Source organism: Stylophora pistillata, chromosome 4, assembly GCF_964205215.1.
Source record: "Stylophora pistillata chromosome 4, jaStyPist1.2, whole genome shotgun sequence".
Taxonomy (NCBI): Eukaryota; Metazoa; Cnidaria; class Anthozoa; order Scleractinia; family Pocilloporidae; genus Stylophora; species Stylophora pistillata.
The window spans coordinates 16578230-16601137 of record NC_142522.1 but is presented as its reverse complement, the minus strand read 5'-3'; the positions used below and the strand labels follow the sequence as shown (position 1 = coordinate 16601137).

General features: G+C 39.4%; 2 protein-coding genes and 1 long non-coding RNA gene across 7 annotated transcripts in view; 1 reads left to right on the top strand and 2 right to left on the bottom strand.

Moving 5' to 3' along the window:
• LOC148732645 (uncharacterized) lies at window positions 1-2814 on the bottom strand. Its single transcript, XR_016000873.1, has 2 exons — window positions 1173-2814; window positions 1-1022 (listed from the first exon to the last, which is right to left on the bottom strand). It is a non-coding gene; the product is annotated as an uncharacterized LOC148732645 (long non-coding RNA).
• A 5311-nt stretch (window positions 2815-8125) lies between these two features.
• LOC111321217 (uncharacterized protein K02A2.6) lies at window positions 8126-9241 on the top strand. The gene has a single exon (XM_022924041.1). The coding sequence runs from the start codon at window positions 8126-8128 to the stop codon at window positions 9239-9241; it is 1116 nt and encodes a 371-aa protein (XP_022779776.1).
• Window positions 9242-11438: 2197 nt separating this feature from the next.
• LOC111320887 (G kinase-anchoring protein 1) overlaps window positions 11439-22908 on the bottom strand; it is a 48277-nt gene continuing 36807 nt past the window's right edge. For 3 of the 5 annotated variants that reach the window (XM_022923626.2, XM_088759248.1, XM_022923657.2), the window contains 6 exons: window positions 21430-21543; window positions 15977-16117; window positions 14549-14612; window positions 12559-12617; window positions 11887-11958; window positions 11439-11637 (listed from right to left, as the gene is read on the bottom strand). In XM_022923626.2, the coding sequence (XP_022779361.1) occupies window positions 11599-11637; window positions 11887-11958; window positions 12559-12617; window positions 14549-14612; window positions 15977-16117; window positions 21430-21543 (489 nt within the window). In that variant the 3' untranslated portion in view covers window positions 11439-11598. The remainder of the gene's footprint in view (window positions 11638-11886; window positions 11959-12558; window positions 12618-14548; window positions 14613-15976; window positions 16118-21429; window positions 21544-22908) is intronic. The other 2 variants (XM_022923637.2, XM_022923644.2) reach the window with 2 other exon arrangements.

The window sequence follows — 22908 nt, the reverse complement described above, 5'->3', positions numbered from 1 at the left end:
TAAGGTAAGCCCATTTTATTTCAAAATAAGACATTTTGTTCTCTCTTCTAAGGCAAACCGATAACATCCCATACAAACCTTTATAAATATAAAACGTTGTGCAACACGGTAAGGGTCACGTCCGCTTTTCTAGTAGTGAGCTTGGGCTGCCTGTGCTCCGACAACACGCGAGGCTGGAGACACGTTAAAGGAAGCTCGAATCCTGAAATCGCTGGTTTCGTTTTGTTTGGTTTCGTTTTGTTGGTTTCGTTTTGTTTGGTTTCGTTTTGTTGGGTTTCGCTTTGTTGGTTTCGTTTTGTTTGGTTTCGTTTTGTTGGTTTCGTTCTGTTGGTTTCGTTTTGTTTGGTTTCGTTTTGTTGGTTTCGTTTTGTTGGTTTCGTTTTGTTGGTTTCGTTTAGTTTGGTTTGGTTTCGGTGGTTTCGTTTGGTTTCGTTTGGTTTAGTTTCCGTTTCGTTTGGTTTGGTTTCGCAAAGTACAGTAAGCACCCATCTACTTGTAGCGTAACAAAATTGAGATGTGTAAAGAAACGCCGAAACTCATTACACAGCGATAAAACCAAAATGGAGGAACCAGCAAGACTGAAAGCTCCCTGCCCCCCCCTCCAAGAACTGGACTGTATCGAACTGTAACGATCGGAGAGCTGGCAAGCTCAAAATTATATATACTTCTACACGATTTACCCTGTTTTTAAAGTATTTTATTCGACCGATGCATGAATTTTAGGGGTACTCCATTTAAGTACTCCATAGGGTACTCCATGGAGTAGGGCTCCGCGTTTTGTCATCTCCCATTTCAAGAGGGCGGTGAATTCGTGTACTACATCGAACTGCGACAATCGGAGAGCTGACAAGCTCAAAATATATCAGGATATGTACATCTAAACGATTCACCATGTTCATAAAGTATTTCATCTGACCAATACATGACTTTTAGGGGTACTCCATCCAGGTACTCCATAGGGTACTCCATGGAGTAGGGCTCCGCGTTTTGTCATCTCCCGTTGAGGAAGTTCAATGGTAAACCTGTTGTAATTGTAACAAGTGCATTATTCAACTAGAATCCATTGTAGTTAAATGCAACTACTGCTATCAAATAATGAGAGCCTCTAATTGCCCCACAAAATTATATGTCAATGTGAATGTTGAAATAGATGATAAGAAGAAGACGCTCACTATTTTCGATGATGTCTTGAAAGCAACTCGGCCATTTTGATCATGAATCTGTTGAGACTGAAAATATTGTAGAACAGCTGCTGCTCCAAGAGAACATTTCTATTGTATATAATGTCAGGAATGTTATTACCAAAATGCAAAAGTTAAGCTAAGTTTAAGTTAAGCTTTTTTCATAAGTTTTTCAGGTTGAGTTGTTTTTCATGTTGAGTTGAGTTTAGATTAAAGTTGTGTCCTTTATTTTTGTCTTGTTTGTTTTAGTACATTGATCTGAACTTAAGGTGGGATGTGAAATTCACATAAATGTGGCAAGAAGTTCTCAAATACTTGATTTTGTTAAGTTTAATGATTTTTACCCTGTCTTATGTTCACACTTTTGCCTCCTGATTGAAAAGATAACAAAGGAAAGATTCCCGTGAGCTCCCTGAAGCACATATTCATGGGTCGATAGACTGTTTTTATCAGCACTGAAAACGCCTGCAAAAGAGGCTACTTACTTTGATGTATTTTACGTGCAATAAATTAGAAACCAGCAGTTCCACATTGGAAAGCAGGTACACTCCATAAACCTTTACCGACAGCATTGAGTGAAATGCAATGAGAAAGGCCTGTAAGCCCCTAAAGGAAGAAGAAAACCTCTTGAATACATGCAAGGTTTCCCAGTAATCTTGCCAGGTAACAAACATCAAGATCTGGCTTGTCGGGGGAGGAGGGTTGGCAGAGTCCACTATGACCTAAGACTCCTTTGCTTATACTACATTGTGTTCATCTTTGACTTTGCAATGAGATGAGAGTGACTGCACGGTATGAACCCAGCTTGTTCTAACAACCTTTAAAATTGACCAATAATTGCAAGTTCACCAACATGTTACATCTCTAGATTACTTAATCCACGAGTTTGGCCTAAGAACGTCACAAAACTATCACAAGTATACACAACTGAATTTTACTCTCTTAATTCATTATGGTAACTGAACAGAATGGAGTGCAATTTGTATAATTATGTAATCACATGATTTCGAGCGCAATGTGGGAGAAATCAGCACGAGTAAATTTTGAACGGCTCACTAACTTGCACAAAACCGTGTATCATTATATCACTGGCAGCTCGTGGGCAATATTAAGCGAATGCTGTGTTTTTTATAGATTACTTCAGGGTTGGTGAACGCGTACGATTTTCATTCACGAGTTGTGAAGAATCGCAAACGAACGAGTGAGCCTTCGAGCGAGTGAGTTTATCATTCTTCACAATAAGTGAATAAAAATCGTACAAGCGAACCAACCATAAAGTAATTTGCTTATTGCATTAGTGCCGAGGTATTACAAATGTTTGTAACTTTAAATCACAGTCAACTGACCACAAAAGACAAAGAAGTCGCGAATTCGATATCGCAAACCTTGAAGCCATGATTCTGGACAAGCAGGAAACATTGCAAACATTCACTCTCAATTACTTCGTATGGCCGCTCCGAAAGGCGGGAAAAACCGATACGATTTTTCTCGCTTGTGAAAAATATCGAATCAGGCTTCTGATTGGTCATAGGATATTTTTCACTGGTAAAAAAAAATCGAATGGCCAATGGGGATGCTTCTCATGAAAGAGAGACGATTTTTAATCGGGGAGTTTGCACTCAGTATTTATATATTATATAATATTATATATTATATTATATTACATATAGTTACCTTTGGCCACCCGAGTGGCCAATATTGTTCCCCTTGGGATTGCCCAATTTGGGTTCTCTCCAGGAAGTAAGTTGCTTGGAGCGAACTTCCAAAAAAAGTTTGAAACTTCTGGAAAATGTCGGCGATGGGGTCCCTAAAAGCGGAAGGGAAAAATAAAGAACATATGAACGACTCTCGTGGGTTTATTTTGCCACAAAAACAGTTTGCTTTAATTCCCGTCTCTCGAAATAAACAAGTAATTTTGATTATTTTTTGTTTGTTTGCTTTTAGAGACCGAGACGAAGTCGAGGTCTATAAAAATGCGAAAAAAAAAATAAAACAAAACAAAAATCGGCTAATATCCAGGCATCTTGACCTCACGCTTGGTCAATCAACACAATCATATTTGTCAATAGTGATAATGGGACCGAGTGGAGTTCAGTTCGATCTGTAATGATACGAGTGCTTATCACGAGTATGACTACTGACGGAATTGGACGACACAAAGTCCTGTTACCAATCAGTCAAGACTATGACAAAATTTGAGAAGGGAACTAGACTCGGTTATACGTTTCCACTATTAAAAAAGGTTAACTCGGGGGCGAAATGCGCGACAACAGCGTGCGCATATAGCGCAAATCACGCGTTCTGTTCACTAACAAAAGCATGACGTTTAACGCCTCTTGATTAGCTCAATTGGTTAGAGCGCCGGACTGCTGTGCGGGAGGTCGAGGATTCGAGCCCCGGTCAGACCAACACTCAAGGTCTTAAAATCACTGAGGACAATGTGCTACCTTAGTTTCTATAATATCAAGAAATGGATAATCATTCTAGTCTTCTCCGATAAGGACGAATAAACCGTAGGTCCCGTATCCTGCATCTATTAATTAGTTAATTTGGTTAGGCAGGGGACGTTAGAGAACCCACTCGAGGGGATTACTGTGATGTGGTCTGGCCTGTTTACTAGGAATTGGGGAGGGGGGCATCTTCAAATAAGTTTCCTTCGATTGACTGTAAACTGGTGATTGTTGTGATGCGCATTTAATCATATCCAATTGTTAATTTGCACAATGTAAATATCAAGTTATTATTATAATTATCTTTACATTGTCCAATTATAAGCATGATGCATACACTGTCCTCCCTATTAGTGTTCAAACCAGGCTGGTTATGACCAATCAAGTTCGGAAATTTGGTTTTTGTTTTGATGAGGTCTGAAATCATACGCGTGATTTCAGAATCAAACAGGCACGCAGTGCGAATTGATTTGAAATCGGAAGTGTGATTTCAGACCAAAATTGCCATTTTATTACATTCATTTTGAAATCGCAAAATTCAGTCGCTCAGACAGGAGTTTTTATTCGTACAAATTTGTTCATAGATTCAGTACTGAGCTGATCAGTAAAAACTGTCTTTCATTTTCCTGCAATTTGATTGGTTAATTTAGACAAGCCTTGAAATCTGATTGGTTGTTGTATATTAGTACACATTTTTCATTGGATGAGAAAAAGGTGTAATTTAAAGCAAAAATATGGTGCGATTCGTTAATAAATCGCACCAATGAGAGCCAATCAGATTGCAAAGATCATGGGTAGTTTCAAAATGGATGTAATAGTGCAATCTAGCAATCGACATAAATTCACATGCTTGCACGTGAAGTTCTTCGAGTGATAGTATACTGGGACAGGTACGAATCGATCAGCGGTTTGGGAGTAAAGCGACTCAAACTGGGTACGAATCGATTGAATATAGGTACGAAACAACCGTGGGTATGAAACAACTGGGTACCACTAATATCTAAATTCTTAAAATATGAATGCCGTTCACGCTTCACGCAAACGCGGTGCTAAGTCTCTCTATTCTTGAACCCTTAACGTGTGGTTTGAGGGCAAGAGTGACCACGTGACCTTGTTTTTCCCGTCATTTTTCACGTTTGCCGGTTGCGCTTTGCCGTTTCTACGTGAGCGTAACTTGTTTCGCTCTTGCCGTCTACGTAAGTTCTCTTCACTTTTTCTCTCATCGAGTAGTATTCCTTGTAAGTCATTTAGGAGCGCCTTCAAATCCACTATGACGTGAGCCCACGCGATTCTCAGTTCTTGTCCAGGTGCGTTTGTGATGGTTTTAATCGGTAGTAATTTTTGCGGGGTTAAACATGTCTGTTTCCTGAAACCACTTTGGAATATGTTTCTCGTAACCACAATGGGAAAGGTATAAACCGGTGCTTATTTTGAGGTTTCGTTTGTGATTCAAGTTTAGATTTTTTTTTTATACTGTTGAAGAGCAGAGAGTGTACCGCAAAACAAAAGTTAGGAAACTCCAACAGGCGTTGCAAAGACTTTGCGTAAAGGATTCCGAGGTAACAGTTATAGGTGTTAAGCAACCATGGAAAAGGCAAGAAAATAAATAAAAGTTGGTTGCCTGTCCTGCTAAATGCAATGGTATTTTTCTCTTTAGATGTCAGTGGTTTGGAACCATTTAATCGGAAGGGAGAGGCACACAATTTAAGTCAGCGGTGGTAGAGATGGAAGCGAGCGTTTGATTTGTACGTGACGGTAAAAGGTGTTTCGAACGACGCTCAAAAGCGAGCTCTTCTGTTGCACGTTGCTGGTATGGACGTTCAAGAAATTTATTTCACATTAGCCGGTGATGGCGAGGATGTGAGTTTTCAAACAACACTTCAGGTACTTGACAATTATTTTGTTCCCAAGTCAAACGTTCCTTTTGAGAGACATTTGTTTAGACAAATTTCGCAGGAGCGGAGAAACTGCGTACCAGTTTGTGTGCAGATTGCGTCAGCGAGCAGCGACTTGTGAGTTTAGCGTCAACGAGGACGACTACATTCGGGATCAACTCATAGACAAGTGTTACTCCAGCCACTTGTGCCAGAAGTTCCTGGAAAAGGAAGGGACTGTTACTTCGGGTGATTTGTTGCGGGTTGCGAGATCTCAAGAAGCAGTTGATAGACAACTGAAACAATACAACACAGACCAGGTAGACCAGGTCAATGCAGTGAGTGGAAAAGTGGATGGAAACAAGAATCCCAGAAAAGTGAATACGTGCTTTAGTTGCGGACGGGAAGGACGCTTTAGTCAGGATTGGAGGTGCCCGGCGCGAGGTCAGACTTCCGGGAAGTGCGGTACGATAGGCCATTTCAAAGTCAAATGCTCCCCACTCCATCAGCGAGGCGGCGCCCAGTCGGGATCCAAAGGAACGAGGAATAGCAGAGGTGGACATGGTGGGGTGGCAGAGGTGCTGGTGGATTTGGTCGGGGTGGACGTGGACGCGGAGGACTAGGGCAAGAGGCAAATCTAGTGACTCGAGGACCTGCCCCCCGAGAACACAAAAAAGATTTTGCAACACCAGGTCGTCAGTCAAGACCCGATTATGCCTTTTCAGTAGAACAGTTAGATGACCACAGGGAAGAAAGAAGTGCGTTGGTAACGCTGATCATCGGTGGTGTGTACGTACCAGATGTTCTTATTGATTCGGGAGCTTCATGTAATATTATGGGACAGTGGACCTGGGAATTTCTAAAGCAGAAGGGGATCAAATGTGAATCTCGGACGTCTGCGAAAGAAATTTTTGCTTATGGTGGCGTAGAACCTTTACCAACCCTTGAAACTTTTACAGCAGATGTCACGCAAGTTGGGTGTGGGTTTAAAGACGGAAGTAAGGCTGACTTCATAGTGGTTGAAGGCGATGGTCGTACGCTGTTGGGTCGCGAAGCTGCCGAGGTGCTGAACCTGCTGCGTGTTGGTCCTTTTCAGGCAAACAGTGTTGACGGAGGACGACCAGACGGCAGTGTTAGAGAAAAATACAAGGAGTTATTTAGTGGTGTTGGTCTTTTGAAGGGTTACGAATTAAAACTGCATGTTGATGAGCCAGTGAAGCCTGTAGCACAGCATGTACGCAGGATTCCTTTTGGGTTGCGAGAGAAGGTTGATGCAAAGCTTGATGAACTTTTGAGGCTGGATATCATAGAGGAAGTGCCGGAAGGACCGTCAGGATGGATATCGCCATTGGTGGTTGTTCCCAAAGGTGACGGTGACGTGAGGGTCTGTGTTGACATGCGCGCGAATGAAGCAATCGTCAGGAAGCGGCATCCAATTCCAACCGTCGAGGAGCTGTTACATGACTTGAATGGAAGTGCCATGTTTAGCAAGATTGATCTCAAGTGGGGTTTTCACCAGATCCTGCTCAGCGAAGAAAGTCGTGACATCACTAGTTTCGTCACGCACCGAGGGCTGTATCGGTACAAGCGGTTGATGTTTCGGGTGACATCGGCACCAGAAAAATATCAGCAAATTATCAGAGACGTGTTAAGGGGTTGTGCTGGGGTTGCCAACATTGCGGACGATCTTATTGTTCATGGAGATGACGTGGAGGAACACGACAAGCGTCGTTTTGCAGTGTTGGAAAGGCTGAGTGAAGTGGGGTTGACGGTGAACGGAGACAAGTGCCAGTTTAGGTTGTCGAAGCTTACGTTCTTTGGCCATGAGTTGACTAGTGACAGTATAAATCCATGCCGCTATTAGAGATGCAAGACCTCCCAAAGACGCAAACGAAGTACGATCGTTTGTGGGTATTGTCCAGTATTCTTCGAAGTTCATGCCAGACGTAGCGTCCGTAGCGAAGCCTATTCAAGAGTTGACCAGGAAGGGCGTCGTGTTTCACTGGGGAAATGAGCAACAAGCAGCTTTTGAGGAACTAAAGCGTCCAATCACCCAGGCGGAGACACTGGCTTATTTTAAGGTTGGCTGCAGAACGCGAATCATTGCTGATGCATCCCCAGTTGGCTAAGGGGCAGTTCTCACCCAGCAGCAGGGAGGCATGTGGAGAGTTGTCTCGTACGCATCAAAGAGCTTAACTGACGTCGAACGGCGCTATAGCCAAACGAAGAAGGAAGCGCTGGCCTTGGTTTGGGCATGTGAACGGTTTAACATGTATGTTTCTGGACAGGACTTCGAGTTGGAGACCGACCACAAGCCTCTGGAGCGTATCTACTCCAGTACTTCGAGACCTTGCGCCAGGATAGAGAGATGGGTCTTAAGGCTACAAGGGTACGATTTTAAAGTACTGTACCGCCCAGGAATGACTAATATTGCTGTATCAACTAGAGAGATTGAGGAAGCTTCCTATCATGACGAGGAATTGGTGAACTCTTACTTCGGGGCACAAGGATTGTGGTTCCCAGGCTCTTGCGCAACAGGATGGTGCGGTTAGCACACGAAGGGCACCAGGGTATAGTCAAAACGAAGTATCGTCTCCGCAGTAAAGTTTGGTGGCCAAGAATGGACAAAGACGTTGAGAAGCTTTGTAGAGTTTGTCATGGCTGCCAGGTCACTTCTGGATTTGACCCCCCAGAGCCGATGTCTCGCGTTTTTCCTCCAAGTGCCCCTTGGCAGGACTGTGGAGCAGATCTACTTGGACCCCTACCCACAGGAGAGAGTATTTTGGTGGTGGTCGATTACTATAGTCGATTCTTAGAGGTTGCTATAATGAGGTCTACGACAAGTTCCAAGGTCATCGAAGCACTTGCACCCATGTTTGCAAAGTTCGGTTTTCCATTCTCGCTAAGGACAGATAATGGCCCCCAATTCGTGTCTGAAGAGTTTAAAGCCTTTTTACGTACGAATGGTATCGAACACCGGAAAACGACTCCATTGTGGGCACAAGCCAATGGAGAGGTAGAACGCCAGAATCGCTCATTATTGAAATGCACACAGATCGCACATTTGAAAGGAAGGAACTGGAGAACTGAGTTCCTAGTATGGTTGACGGCGTACAGATCCACTCCGCAAACGACGACAGGGACTACACCCTGTTATATGATGTTTGGTCGCGAAATGAGATCTAAGCTGCCAGAGCTAGAGAGAGAGACAGTTGGCGTGCCAGGTGAGGAAGCGCAAGAGCGAGATTGGTTAAGTAAATTAAAGGGAAAAGCTTACGCTGACCTTAAGAGGGGTGCCACGTCCAAAAGCATAAGTGTTGGCGACACGGTTCTTGTGAAAACAGAGAAAACCAACAAGCTGTCTACCAACTTTAACCCTGATCCCTTTAAGGTTGTTCCTAAGACGGGGTCAGAGGTAACGCCTAGGAAAGAGACTGGCATTGAACTGAAAAGAAACACTGTGTTTGTAAAGAAGTATAACGAGCACGGAGATTTATCCAATGGCAACGAAAACCAAGTGGTACAGGCAGGTTCTGCAGTAGGGGTGGATGACCCAGGGGCAAGCAAAATTTCAGAGACGACAGTCGTACCGATGCCAAAAGAGATTCCTGGAACGTGTGAAGATTCTCAAGAACAACCTAGGCATTTCCCAGACAATGAAAATACCGGAGTGGAAAGGTCTGTTCGGAGGTCGACCCGGACTGTAAGACCGCCCGATCGTTATAAAGCCATATAAACTGAATATGAACTGAATATGATATGAACTGAATATCTTGGACTTCTTGTCCTTTTATCGAGCGACTGGTTAAATTTAAAGGTTTCGATTTGTATCTTGAACATTTAGGAAAGGAGGGAATGTAGTGTATAGGATGCCAACGAGCATGTAATATGCGCGATGTAACGTGATGCGTGGTGTGATGTAATACCCTCGAGACCTGCATATATATACAGCGTGTGTCTAGTTATTTAGCTAGTTCTCTTGGGTACGTGAATAAAACCGATTTCATTTAAACCGCTGTGTACTACAACCCCCTCATTCGTAAATGTAAAAATTCTTCATTAAGTGTGTCAAAATCTGGAATGAGATACCATATGATTATAAAAAATTGTCGAATTCATTCAAAAACGAAACAAAAAGAGCTCTTCTCAATATTCTAGATACCGAACATACTTATATTGAGCCTGATGAGATAACGTTAACATTCAAACACTGTAAAATTGAAACAAATTGAACCAGTTCTACGATATTTTCAGTTCACTTACAAACTCAAAGAATTTTTCTCTTTTACCGTGAACATCTTTCATTTTCCTTTTTCTTTCCCTCTGTATATTTAGTGTATCATTTCTTCATTCCGTTTTATTTCCAGTATATTTAAGTAAATAAGTAGAAAAGTGATCCGCCTCGATTAACATCTATCTGCTGATCAATGAATTTTTGTATGTTACATGAGAAAATTTGTGTTACACATGAGAAAATAAATAAAGTGAGAAAGTGTGAAAATGGCATACCTGAAATAATTTGTATCACACATATTACTTTCAAAGAGATAAAAAAACCGTTGTATGTTGACAATCGTAGGCATTTTTCGATACTTAGATCTTCTGACAAATTCTTCCTTGTGAAAACGTGTTTAATGTTTAATCTTGTCCTGAGTTTCATATTAAAAGCCAAGCATGGGTGTAGAAACTCTTTGCTAATTTTTCAAAAACAAATTTTTTTTATCTTCTAAACGTTTGACCGCTACCTTGGAATTTGTTTTCGAACCTCCTGTTTAGTAACCATGGGGTTGTCATAGGAGGCCCGCAAAACGTGGCCATCCGCATTACTGTACATGCTTATTCCTTGCTTTTAACACTTATAGTACATTCAATTTTACTTCGGCATTATTCAGATCATTACTTGTGAAAGACACGCTCAATTGAGACGAGCTTCACTACCTTCCCACCCCCCCCCCCGCCTCTTTTGTGGTACTCAAGAACTCTCTATGCCGACAAAGTGTTTCCAGACTCCGTAGCGCGCAATAGAAGCGAGTGAGGTAATCAGAGTCTGGAGTTCGAAATACACCCAAATTTTTTAGGTAGCCAAATAACCTCTCCCTGAGTAGTATTGGGAATCGGTGATTAAAGAATTTCTCTTGATTGAACTGGCTTGGGGTCCGAGTAATTCCCTCCAAGGATACTGTTTGTGCTGGCTCAACATTCCTTTTCATTGAAATGTTGACAAGTCACTCAATTTTCCTCGTCAATGTTTTACTCTCTAAAATTGGTTTTAAGAAAAACAAATTACACCGAGACAAAGAGGAGCCAGGAACCCGTTGAATGGATGCTTTGTCTCTGTGGCATAATAGCCCCAGTAAGAGATTTTCCCGTTAAGACCACAGTCTCGGTTAATAAGTAGTCAACTGCAGCACATTCTAATGCTGTATTTCATGCTCTTCATGTGATCGGCTCATTCCTCATGCCACCTGACTATAAGAAAGTCTTCAAATAACATCACTGCTTATTCTAGTTGTCCTACTACTCTCTTAGTTTTGGTGGTTTTGATGTCTCTCTTTTTCCAGAATTCGGTTAATTATTGCCATTTGGTATACCTGAGTTTTGTCCCTACTCCTTTTTGGCCCTCTTATAAGGGTTATTTGCGGCTGAGTTTTGAGGCGTCAGCACGGTAATCGGGAGGACACACTCTCGCACGAATGTTGCCGACAGGACTGTCTTCATCTCAAACCAAGTGAACCAAATACATGTATCTTTACTTACTTGTATGAGATGTTAATACTTTAAAACTTTATCCGTATCCCTAACTTTTACCAACTTGATATGCTCAGCAATCTACACCCATCTTGGGTATCTCCCCTTTCCTAGCCCTTGATGCTTATGGACATTTACATTGACAAGAAAATCATCTTTTGATAACAACCTTCAGTTCTTAGACATTTTTGAAGCTAATGATGACTCTCGTTTATTCTTCTTTCAAGAGAAGTTTTTCCTTTACAATGAAACTGCAACTTCCTCATCGCCTGGTACGCAGTGAGTAATTAAAACAAAAATAACAACTATAATTTTTTTTTTTCCACAGGAACTCATTTGGAGCCGTCAGGAACATGAACCATATCTTTGTCTTCCCCACAAGGACTGGAGAAATAAAAAAGCAATAGTTTCATTACAAAGGTTTGGGCAGAACCAGTGGTCACACGCCAGAACAAATAAGCCACCACGTACTATGAATTCCTAACGAAAATCTGACGTAATGTCTCAAATTCGAAATATATCAGATACTGTGATAAATTCAGTATCTATAATGATTGAGAAATAGTGAGGAATTGATCCCCTTACTACAGAACCAAACTATGATTTACTTTAAATTAACGATTTAACCCTCACCCTGGCTATTTCACTTTTCAAAGCAGAATTCTTAGATCTCTCTTGCTCTAATTCAGCATGTAACTGCACCACCTACCACGACAAACTCATATCAATAAAATGAACCAAACATTTGATGGGATTTTTAGTTTTCAAGCGCCTTCAAATGCCAAAATCAAATGAAATATTACAGTTTGTTTTTGAAAGGTACAAGACGACTCATACAATTTAATTTGTTTCAAATTCAAACTAAGTAATGTATAATAAAGAACACAGAGGAAACCTCTTCATTTTGATTTTTTCCGGCTTTCGCGAACAAAAGTGCACGGCTTGTGACGTTTTTGTGGGAACAGTCCGTGTAGCAAAATCCTAACTAAGTAAATACCAATCAGAACGTTTGGATTTACCGCAGGACTACCTTCCCATGTAATTTATGCATTTTCAACTAAATTATAATCTTAAAGTTGATCATCTATGGTACATTTTCACGTTTTGTTATGATTTATGTGTTGTTTCTAAATAAACTTACAACTTGCTGAAAATGGTGAATGGTTAATAACAGCCCAGTCTCAAATAAGCGCCCACCTCGAAAAAATTGCCCACTCTCAAGGTACAAAAATTCAATTAGCGCCTAGAGCACTTAAGGGAATGTACACGGTAGTTGAAAGAAAGCAAGTACTATTTAGTCTTTACCTGTTCTTTTACTTCATTCAATTCTTCAATTTGTGTCAGCAACTCAGCCTTTTCTTTCACTAAAGGTTGCAAAAATTATAATCCATCAATTACTTTTACTCGCGCGCATTTGATGAATAAACATTACGTGGCCAAATGTGCAAACCTGAAACGGGGGAATATCAGGCCTTATAATCTATCAAATATTTTTGCTAGCGCACGACTGGTCTAAACGCATCACATCATCGAGTATGCTCCAGCTACAACTGAGGAATATCCGAGGATATACCCAGAGTGAAATCAGTTTCCCAATTCTCAAGCCTTATGTTCAAAACAGAAAGCTATTCCTTTAAAAATTTAATTCAACACGAGAGGCCGTCGTGTGGTTGTTATAAAAGAAGGGACATGTTATTTTTGTTCATGAAGTCGTACCAGAGAAAATTGAAAAGTGAACATCCAACGCCGTAAACAGTTAGCTGTCCGTAAGCATTTTTCAGGAGCGTTGAAAAATATGGGAAGGATACTAAACACAATAGCCTCTACTTAGCGCGAAAGTATACTCGTATATTTTTCTCTAGACATTATCTTTCCCTGTAGCCCACTTTTCCACGAGCTTCGCTTGCGAAAAATTGTTCGCACCTCGGATCAGATAAGTCCGCTGACAAATATCGGAGCTTGTTTTTTTCTCAAACACCTCAGCGGTCCGGAATCCTAATCCTTGAATCTGATTGGCTAGTTTCGTGCGTTCCAGCGGTCTGGATTTTTTCCGAAGAGATGAACCAAATAGTGGAAGCCATAGAAGGTCTCATATCTATCACTGACGATATACTCATACACGATACAACGCAAGCAGAACATGACTGAAGACTCTAAGAGGTACTAAAGAAACTTGGGAGTGCTGGAGCAACCCTTAATGCTGAAAAATGCGAATTTCCAAAAAGAGAAGTCAAGTTTGCCGGATACGTTCTTAACCAACATGGAATTATGTCCGATCCGACGAAGACGGATTCTATCCGATCTTGAGGTCTTGAGTACTGTTCTCAGCCTACGGCCTCGGGCGGTACAGTTTACCCAACATTTACACAGCAGTTTACCCCAATACAGAGGGAGGTCTGGTGAATAATGTATATGTATTTTCGCACCATAACATAATTAACAATTACTCCACGAGCGCGCGTGGAATAATTGTTTTATTAAAAACGCCCCCAAGATATTAGTCAAATTTTAATTTTTTCAGCTTTTAATTTTAAGCTGACGCGTACGCTTACCATATTTGTAGATTATGGTATATTGGCTTATATACCATAATGGCTAAGCCGATAAAAAATCTTGAATTTCATTATCCAATGATCCAGTTTTTAATAATTTGACAAATTAAATTATTATTCTATTATATTATTCATTTGTAAACTTACAGCACTAGTCTGTAATTTTCCAATAAATTGTCTAAGCCCGTCCCTGGGATTCTAGATCGACCTTAAAAATTCTGAACCAGGCAGAAGCGTACCATCTTGTTTTAAGGAACGTGCACACGTTAAAAAAATCGCGTTATGCCCTGTTTGCTTTGAAAATGAGAGGGATTGAGCGTATAGTTCATATTTTAAATGACAGTAAGGACTCCTGTCAGAGGGGCTGTATGAGCACCCAGACCGATCAAATGCTGAGATAATTTGGTTTTATCAACTGAGTTAATGACGTAAATTATTATTCGTTTTGACGAAGTGCTAACGCTCGGAACGTCAGCTTTAGAAACACTTTACGGTGGCCCATTTACATTATCAACTCACCTGATAAAACCAAACTATCTTGTTATACTCTCCATTGACGTAAAGTACCCCGTTATTCATCAATGGCATGCTAGCTTGCAACAGAGGAAGCCTAGTGGGTTTGACTTAACACATGCTTTCATACTTGCGGAGTTCTTTTCAGGATATTCTCTCATAACTTTTTATTAGTGAAATAAGTAACTAGCAGCCATATGAACGACAAAATATACAAGGATTTCACTTACTTTCTGCTTGGCTTAGAATGAAACATAATTGTTTATTTCTCTTTTCCACTTGAAGTAATTCTTTCTAAAATCAGAAAAAAATTAGAATGGACCAAGTATCCGAAAAATGAACAAACTTGTTTACCATGAATTACCTACAAAAAGCAATAACCATATCAGCATCGTCAAACCACTATTGTTGTAGTTATTTTGATATTTATAATAATATTGATTAGTTTTGAAAGGCCCCCTGGCTTTTTTTTCTACCTTCATTGGTCAAATTTTTCAGTCATGATTATAGTTATCATGTTCGCAAATATGCTTGTTACCTTGTTACGAATTAGTTAGGAATTTCGTAGCTTCTTGCTTAGTCTATACTGATACCTTTTTGGATCCAACCTTTCCTAGCAGTCGTCACCAAAGTTTTAACTTACAAGTCTTTACCTTGAACTTTATTATTCGTGACAATAACCGAGTGATTAGTTTTCAACGCTCAAGTATCGTTTTTAGTGTCATTCCGTGCTTGTTTTCATATCTGCAACCTTGAAATCTTGAGAGTTACACTATTATTATCATTATTCTCATAATATTATTATCATAACTATTATTACTATAGAGAAAGCTGTTACTGTTTTTTTTGTACTGCAGTCAATTCGCTCCAAAGGAAACACAAGCTCAAGAAGAACAAGGTCAAGTACCTATCTGAAAGAAGCCAGTGCTTATTTACTCATAAGGGAATGTACGTTTTTATTTTTTTGGGGGGGGGGGGGTGTCGGGTAATTTTAGAAATTTTCTGCGAAAAAAGTCGTGGCCCTCCCACTTCCCAGAATGGATTAATGCATGACCCTTCATCTCACCCTCCCCCCACCTCCCCCAAGACAAAAATAACCGGAAGTGAAAATAACTAACCGGAAGTGTTACTCACATAACCGCGTCTGCGCACAAAGAAATTTGCGTGGCGTGTGATTGCACGGTAAAAACTTGAAAATGGGCAAGGACGTACAAGGAATAGAAAGTTGCTATTTCCAAAGATATAAGTTCTTAAAGCATATATGTCGAGGGAGATGGAGGTAAAATTATCAAAGCGGCGGCAAATTTGAGTCACTTTAACCCGTCATTTGCCATTTTAGGGACACGCTCACAACTCCATCTACTCGTCACCTTTACGTTTTTTAATTCATAAAAATTGATTAGTTGAACGTCTAAACGTGGCTTTTTTTAAGTTTTAACTTTATCAGTAAGATCTTTTAGCCTTATCTTGTCATAGCATTGATATTTATTCACTGTGCGGCAGAACCTCCTATTCTGTGGGAACAGGTAGAATGCTAAAGATTCTTTAACATGTTAAAGGAAACCTTAATACGAATACAAGTTTGATAACGATATTAACAAGATATCCATCAAAATATTGAAACTGATAAATTCAAATACATATATTGCTATACTTACCTTTAGATCTTCAATCATTGTGATATGTTCAGTCTTCATTTTCCTTAGCTCATCGAGTTCAAGGTTTGAGTTAAACAACTTTTCTTTAATGCGAACCATTTCTGCGCGCAACTGGTCTTCATGGGCAGCTGGGAGTAGTTTCTAACATTGAAATATCAAAAAATTAATGCCAATTACACATATACAAAAGCCATCACATAAAAGCCCCAACAGATAATAATATAATATAGATTAACTAAAAAAAAGGCAAATGGAAGCAATAATTCAAGTGATCAGTAAGAAATAGAGCAAAGAAGTACTTTTTTTAATGTCCTACCGAAAAACCGTGAATTCATACATTTTTTGTTTGAATAATAGAATAGAATTGTTTCACACAAACCAACGTCAATGCTTTAATCAAGTGTACAATTTAGCACAGATAGGTTATCTTTTTGAGCTTTAACCTTAATCTAACACAAAGTGGAAATCCCGGGAAATCCCGTGTGCACTCTATAACCTATAACACATTTCAGCATTCGCTCTTGACCAATATAACATAGTGAACATTGTATGCAACGTCTAATTGCTCAATTCAGTTTCCAAGCGGGTGCTTTATCAGGTTACAGAGCCCGCATGTAACTATTTATGTCATAAAAGCGATGAGCGCTTATTTCCGGGCTCTATAACTTGATAAAGCGACTTGGGATGTTGAGTGAACACGAGGAAAGCTGGTAAACCACGAACCGAAGGCGAGTGATTTATAAACTTTCCGAGTGTTCTCACAACATCCCAACTGGCTTCACCACGTAAACAGAGCCCGGAAAAATGTGTTCTGTTGCTTAACAGCAGAATATAATGTATACAAATAAATAAATAAATAAATAAATTTTAATTAGCTGTATAGCCCTATTTACATGTACAGATCAATAGTGCTTTACACTGAATAAAAATTAAAAACCTTATATATCTAAATAAAAATTTACAATAGTAATGGTAGCTAAAAATACATAAGAATAAATTATTTCAATGTAATATATCTAAGTTAATGATTACAAAAAGCTTCATTAAACAGAAATGTTTTAATAGCTTTTTTAAATTTATCCAAACACTTAATCATTTTAATTTCATGAGGAAGTCTGTTCCATAAGTATGGTGCTGCTGCCTGAAAAGATCGATCACCAAATGTCTTCAGCATCTTACCCTTAGGGGGCTCTAAGTAAAGACCGTCATTAGATCGAAGACAATAAGAAGATTTTGATTTAATAGATATGAGGCTGTTAATATATGACGGAAGTAAATTATGAAGCGCTTTAAAAGTAAGTAGAAGAATTTTAAATTTAATGCGAGCCTGGATTGGAAGCCAGTGTAACTCATATAGAATAGGAGTAATATGCGAGTACCTTCCTACGTTCAATAGCAGTCTTGCGGCTGCATTCTGTACACGTTGTACTTTAGCTATCAGTTCCTTTGAGGTACCATACAAAAGACTGTTACAATAATCTAATCTATTCGTTATAAACGCATGAACTAAAGTATGGAGACTGTCTTCGTGTAAATATTTCTTAATGCTTCTAATGTTATGAAGATAAAAGAATGCAGATTTGCAAATATTTGTAATATGCTTAGACATGCTTAGGTTAGCATCCAACCAACAGCCTAGATTTTTTACCTCGGAGCTATTATTAATTACCGAGTTGCCAACGGAGATACTGATTGGCTGTAGTTTAGATAATTGTTGTTTTGAGCCTATTAAAATCAGTTCAGTCTTGCTATCATTAATTAACAGTCTATCATGAATCATCCACTTCCTGATCTTTCCAATACAGTTCTCCATTGCTTGCAAGGCTTGGTCTTGAGATGTAGTATTAGGTTTAAAACTCAGATATAACTGGGTGTCATCAGCATAACAATGAGCACAAGGGAGCTCGTGTTCAATGATCTTAAAGAGCTTAGATGCATATATAATAAATAGAATCGGTCCAAGACACGACCCTTGAGGAACACCGCAGCCTAAATCGAATGGGTTAGATATCGATCCCTCGATGTCAACTTTTTGCATCCTGTTATGGAGATATGACTCAAACCAGCTCAGGGCAGAATCAGCAATACCTAATTCTTCGTGGAGACGTTTGATCAGTATATCATGATTAACAGTGTCGAAGGCGGCACTAAGATCCAACATGACAAGAAGAGTGACCTCTTGTGAATTCATCTTCATTAAGATATCGTTAACAACCCGAAGAAGCGCTGTTTCGGTACTATGTCCTTTTCTGTAAGATGATTGCATTTCTGGATAAACAGAATTGTCTATCATGTGTAAATGAAGTTGATTATACACCGCCTTTTCGGTGAGCTTCGATATGTATGGCAAATTACTAACAGGTCTGTAGTTACTAAGAAGTGGATCAAGACCAGCTTTTTTGAGCAACGGCTTAACAAGTGCACATTTCCAGACATCAGCAAACACACCATCCACGAGGGATAGATTTATCATTTTTGTGATCACGGGAAGCAGGACATCAATGCAGCTAAAAACCAGTGAGGTAGGCATCGGATCAAAAGAACAGCTTTTCTTTGCGCTACCTTCGATAAGTTTCCGTACTTCGAGTTCAGAAAGTGCTGTAAATTTACTAAATTTGGGGGTTGGTGACAATGTACAGTTTAAAAGCGGGTCAGTGGAAAGATCTTGAGCCATAACGTCGAGTCTTGTACCAATATCAGTGATTTTTTGAACAAAGTACGAGCCCATCCTATCAGCTAATTCAAGCTTATCATCGCAAGGTGGTAGCACAGTGTTCTTTTTCCTTTGATTCAAAAGAGTATTCGCAGCTGCAAAGAGCTTTTTTTGGTTTGAACTGTTATCATTAATGAAGTCATGATAGTATTGGCTTCGAGCTTCGTTCATTAATCGATTTGTCGTATTCTTGATCTTTTTGTATGACAACATATCGTCGTGTTTGCCAGAGCGTCGCCATTTTCTTTCTGCTTTCCGTTTTTCACGGCGGGCATTTTTTATATCTTTATTGAACCAAGGAACCAGAGGTCGAGATCGTACAACTTTGGATCGAAGTGGAGCATGTCTCTCGAGCACTTGGGACAAGGTATCGTTATAGCATTCAACGAGATCGTTAAGCGAATCTGGACTGTAATTACAAAGCTCAGAGGTAGACAGATCTTGTTTAAAATCCTCAATCTTGATTGCCTTCAGTTTTCTATATGATATTTGCTCATTTTTGGGAGATGGTTTACTTAAGGCAAGATCGCAAAGAACAGTAAAATGGTCTGAAAACAAGTAGTCAGTCATAGGTTTGGCTGTAAGAAATGAGTCCGAGCAACGAGTAATCCGAGCAACGAGTAATACAACAATGCATTATCCATCTAAATTCTCCTAAATGATTTTTCCAGCTATAGCAGAGTACAAAATCAAATATAGTTTTTCTCAGTAAGAAAAATATGATTGCACCACCTCTTAAGTGAAAAAGTGCTTCTAATCATCTGTAAGCAAACAATTTTTGCCTAAAGTAGAAAACGCGTGTATTGTGTGAGGACATCGCCAAAAGGTTGATCAATGTCTCATCCATGGCCAGCCTTCGTTAAAATTTTTTAGGATCAGAGGTAAATAAGCTTTCAGCCTTTTTTTCGAAGACTATTAAAACTGTTAAATACAAAGCAAGTGGATGGCTTCCCTACTTGGAGATCAGCTTATCACTCTAGACATTTAGACTCAGCTTGCTGAGATTATAATCTTTTTTATGAAAAATTTGAGAGATAAAATGTCTACCTGAATCAAAGGTAAGAGTTCCTCAATACCCTAAAGTTTAAAATAAGTTAGGAAATGTCAAAGACTGAAAGATCTTCCAAACCATAACCTCTCATTTATAAGTATATTATTGAAGGATTTAATTTGATATTCAACATCAAGCTGGCCACTTGTTCAAACCAACAATCTCTCTTGGAAGTTTGCTGTTGAGTTATATATATTTATATTTATATATTTTTGGGGTTTGTTCCTTGTGTTTTTTCCATTGCTTTCTTTATAATTAGATAATTAGGTTTTTTGTTTATTAGCACCAGTTCAGTAGTCGTTATCTGTAACTACGTAATACATATGATGCACGATCCTCGCAGTAGATAGCGCTATTTAAGCAATAGCGAAAATCAGACCTGCAAAAAATCAGGCCTGTACGGTTGGCTTGTTAGCTCAATTGGTAGAGCGCTGCACTAGTATCGCAGAGGTCAGTGGTTCGAATCCCGTACAGGCCTGATTTTTTTTTCAGGTCTGATTTTCGCTATTGCTTAAATAGCGCTATCTACTGCGAGGATCGTGCATCATATGTATCTAATACCGCGGTACAAAATATATGAACTTCATATATTTCATTGTATCTCATTTATCACTTTCACGGGTTTATTACGAATCAACTTAACGGCCTGCTCCCAGTTGGCTTGTTAGCTCAATTGGTAGAGCGCTGCACTAGTATCGCAGAGGTCAGTGGTTCGAATCCCGTACAGGCCTGATTCTTTTTTCAGGTCTGATTTTCGCTATTGCTTAAATAGCGCTATCTACTGCGAGGATCGTGCATCATATGTATCTAATACCGCGGTACAAAATATATGAACTTCATATATTTCATTGTATCTCATTTATCACTTTCACGGGTTTATTAAGAATCAACTTAACGGCCTGCTCCCAGTTGGCTTGTTAGCTCAATTGGCAGAGGGCTGCACTAGTATCACAGAGGTCAGTGGTTCGAATCCCGTACAGGCCTGATTTTTTTCAGGTCTGATTTTCGCTATTGCCTAAATAGCGCTATCTACTGCGAGGATCGTGCATCATATGTATCTAATACCGCAGTACAAAATATATGAACTTCATATATTTCATTGTATCTCAATTACGTAATCATTAGCACTTCGATCCTATTTAATGCTCTTTTTTTATTTCAAAAGTTGTAAATAACTGAAGGTCTCTGACCGAAACGTTTTTTATTAAAATTTTTTATATTTTTTACGTCAGAAGTTGTCCATCCTCGCAATTTTTTAAACTTTCCACGTTCGTGTTGGCTGTGAGGTTTGGACTGCGAATCTTTATTGATCCTCCTGGCGCGGTGCACCTTTGTTGGCCTGAGAGTTTCATTAACGACTTGCGATATATATATATGAATATATATATATACACTCACTTGTTTCAGTGAATGTGAATATGTGAAAATCAAATATGTGAACTGCAGTTTTAAGAAATGAATATTAAGCAAACTTTGCAGTAATAAACACTACTTAAGTAGTAGTGAAAATAAGGCCTGAAATTATTTTCAGGCCTTATTCTAATTTTATATTTGTTTGACATTTACTTATTTGTTCATATGCACAAAAAATCTTCCATTCCGCATTGCCACTTCATGGACAGCATAAATATGCAAATTGCAAGACTCAAAGGTGTACTAATCTTTGCATTATTTAATCAAGTTACTCACTTTTTCTGTTGATACTTTAGTGGTGTTGCCTGGACTTCTACCTCCATTACCGGACCTGTTTGAGAGTGTGGCTGACTTCCCAGGTTTATCATTTTTTTCATTGTCACCCTTCACCTTTGATTTGATAAATAATCAATGACTCTTAGACCAAAAAGTACCCAACACCCAAATTAAAATACACATTTATAGGACTAAACCAATCATAGGTAAGCATGCCTTCTGAAAAGAAGAAAACAAGCCATTACAAAACATACAATTTGATTTTTTTGTGTATAAATTTTAAGACATACATGACTGGTGTCCTTTTACACGCAAAAAATATATATAACACAGTGGCTGTGGGAGGCTAATTACTAAGAAAATTACTGAAACAGTGAGAGTTTGAGGTCTCAAACTTATACATGAACATTTAGACCAACTGATTTGGTAGATGTATTATATATGCGCTATTTACCAAGCAGGAGGTCAAGATGGCTGAATATTGGCCAATTTTTTTTTTTTCATTTCTATGGACTGAGACAAAGTCAAGAAAAAAGAACGAGGCTAATATTAAGCCATCTTCAACAAACAAGCTTGGTTAATATAGGATTGCAAAAAGATTTCACTCTATTAAGAATTAAGAATGACTTGTTTCCTTAAACTGCAATGTTCGTAGTTGACACCAAATTGTACAGAGAAATTAGATCTAACTTGCTCTACAGATGGACTTGATCGAGTAATGTTGGATCTTGGTCCACTGAATCGGGCTTTGAATTCAATGAGACAAAAAGCCACCACCACTCCATCACATGTAAAACCAAGCCACTGACCACTGCCTACGATATGAATGGAGCTATGTTGGAGAACACAAGTCATGAATGTGATCTTGGTGTTTGGGTTTCCACTGACCTAACATGGAATCACCAAGTCTCAGAGCAATGCTAATGCGCAAACAAGCTGATTGGCTTTGTTAAACGAAACATGCATCATATACAAAGTACCAATGACACCAACGACTCCGCTATGAGGGATTATTTGGTGACATCCTTAATGTCTCTTGAGGCTAAATTTTCTCACTGTGCAATTATTTTGGCTGGCCACTTTAACTGGTCGCTCCTTCCTATGGTTCAATCTGCTGTTAAGGCCTTTCACCTCAAGCCTACTGTCTCATTTCCTACTAGAGGTAATAATACTCTGGATCAAATTTTCACCAACTTCCCTGAATTTTTCTCTGCTCCATGTAGCCTTCCTCCGTTTGGTCTATCTGACCACCTGTCTGTGTATATGGGGCCGGGAATCGGGGAGATGCCCTCAAAATCTAAATGCAAGATCATCCTCTCCAGAGACAAGAGACCCAGTAAAAGAGCCAGTGTGGGTGGATTTTTTCTTCAAGTGCCTTGGTCTGACCTTCTCTCACCTGATCTATCATGTGAACTTAGAACTCTCACTGACATTATTAACCTTGGGCTGAACACGATCATGCCCGGGCGTTCTACAGAG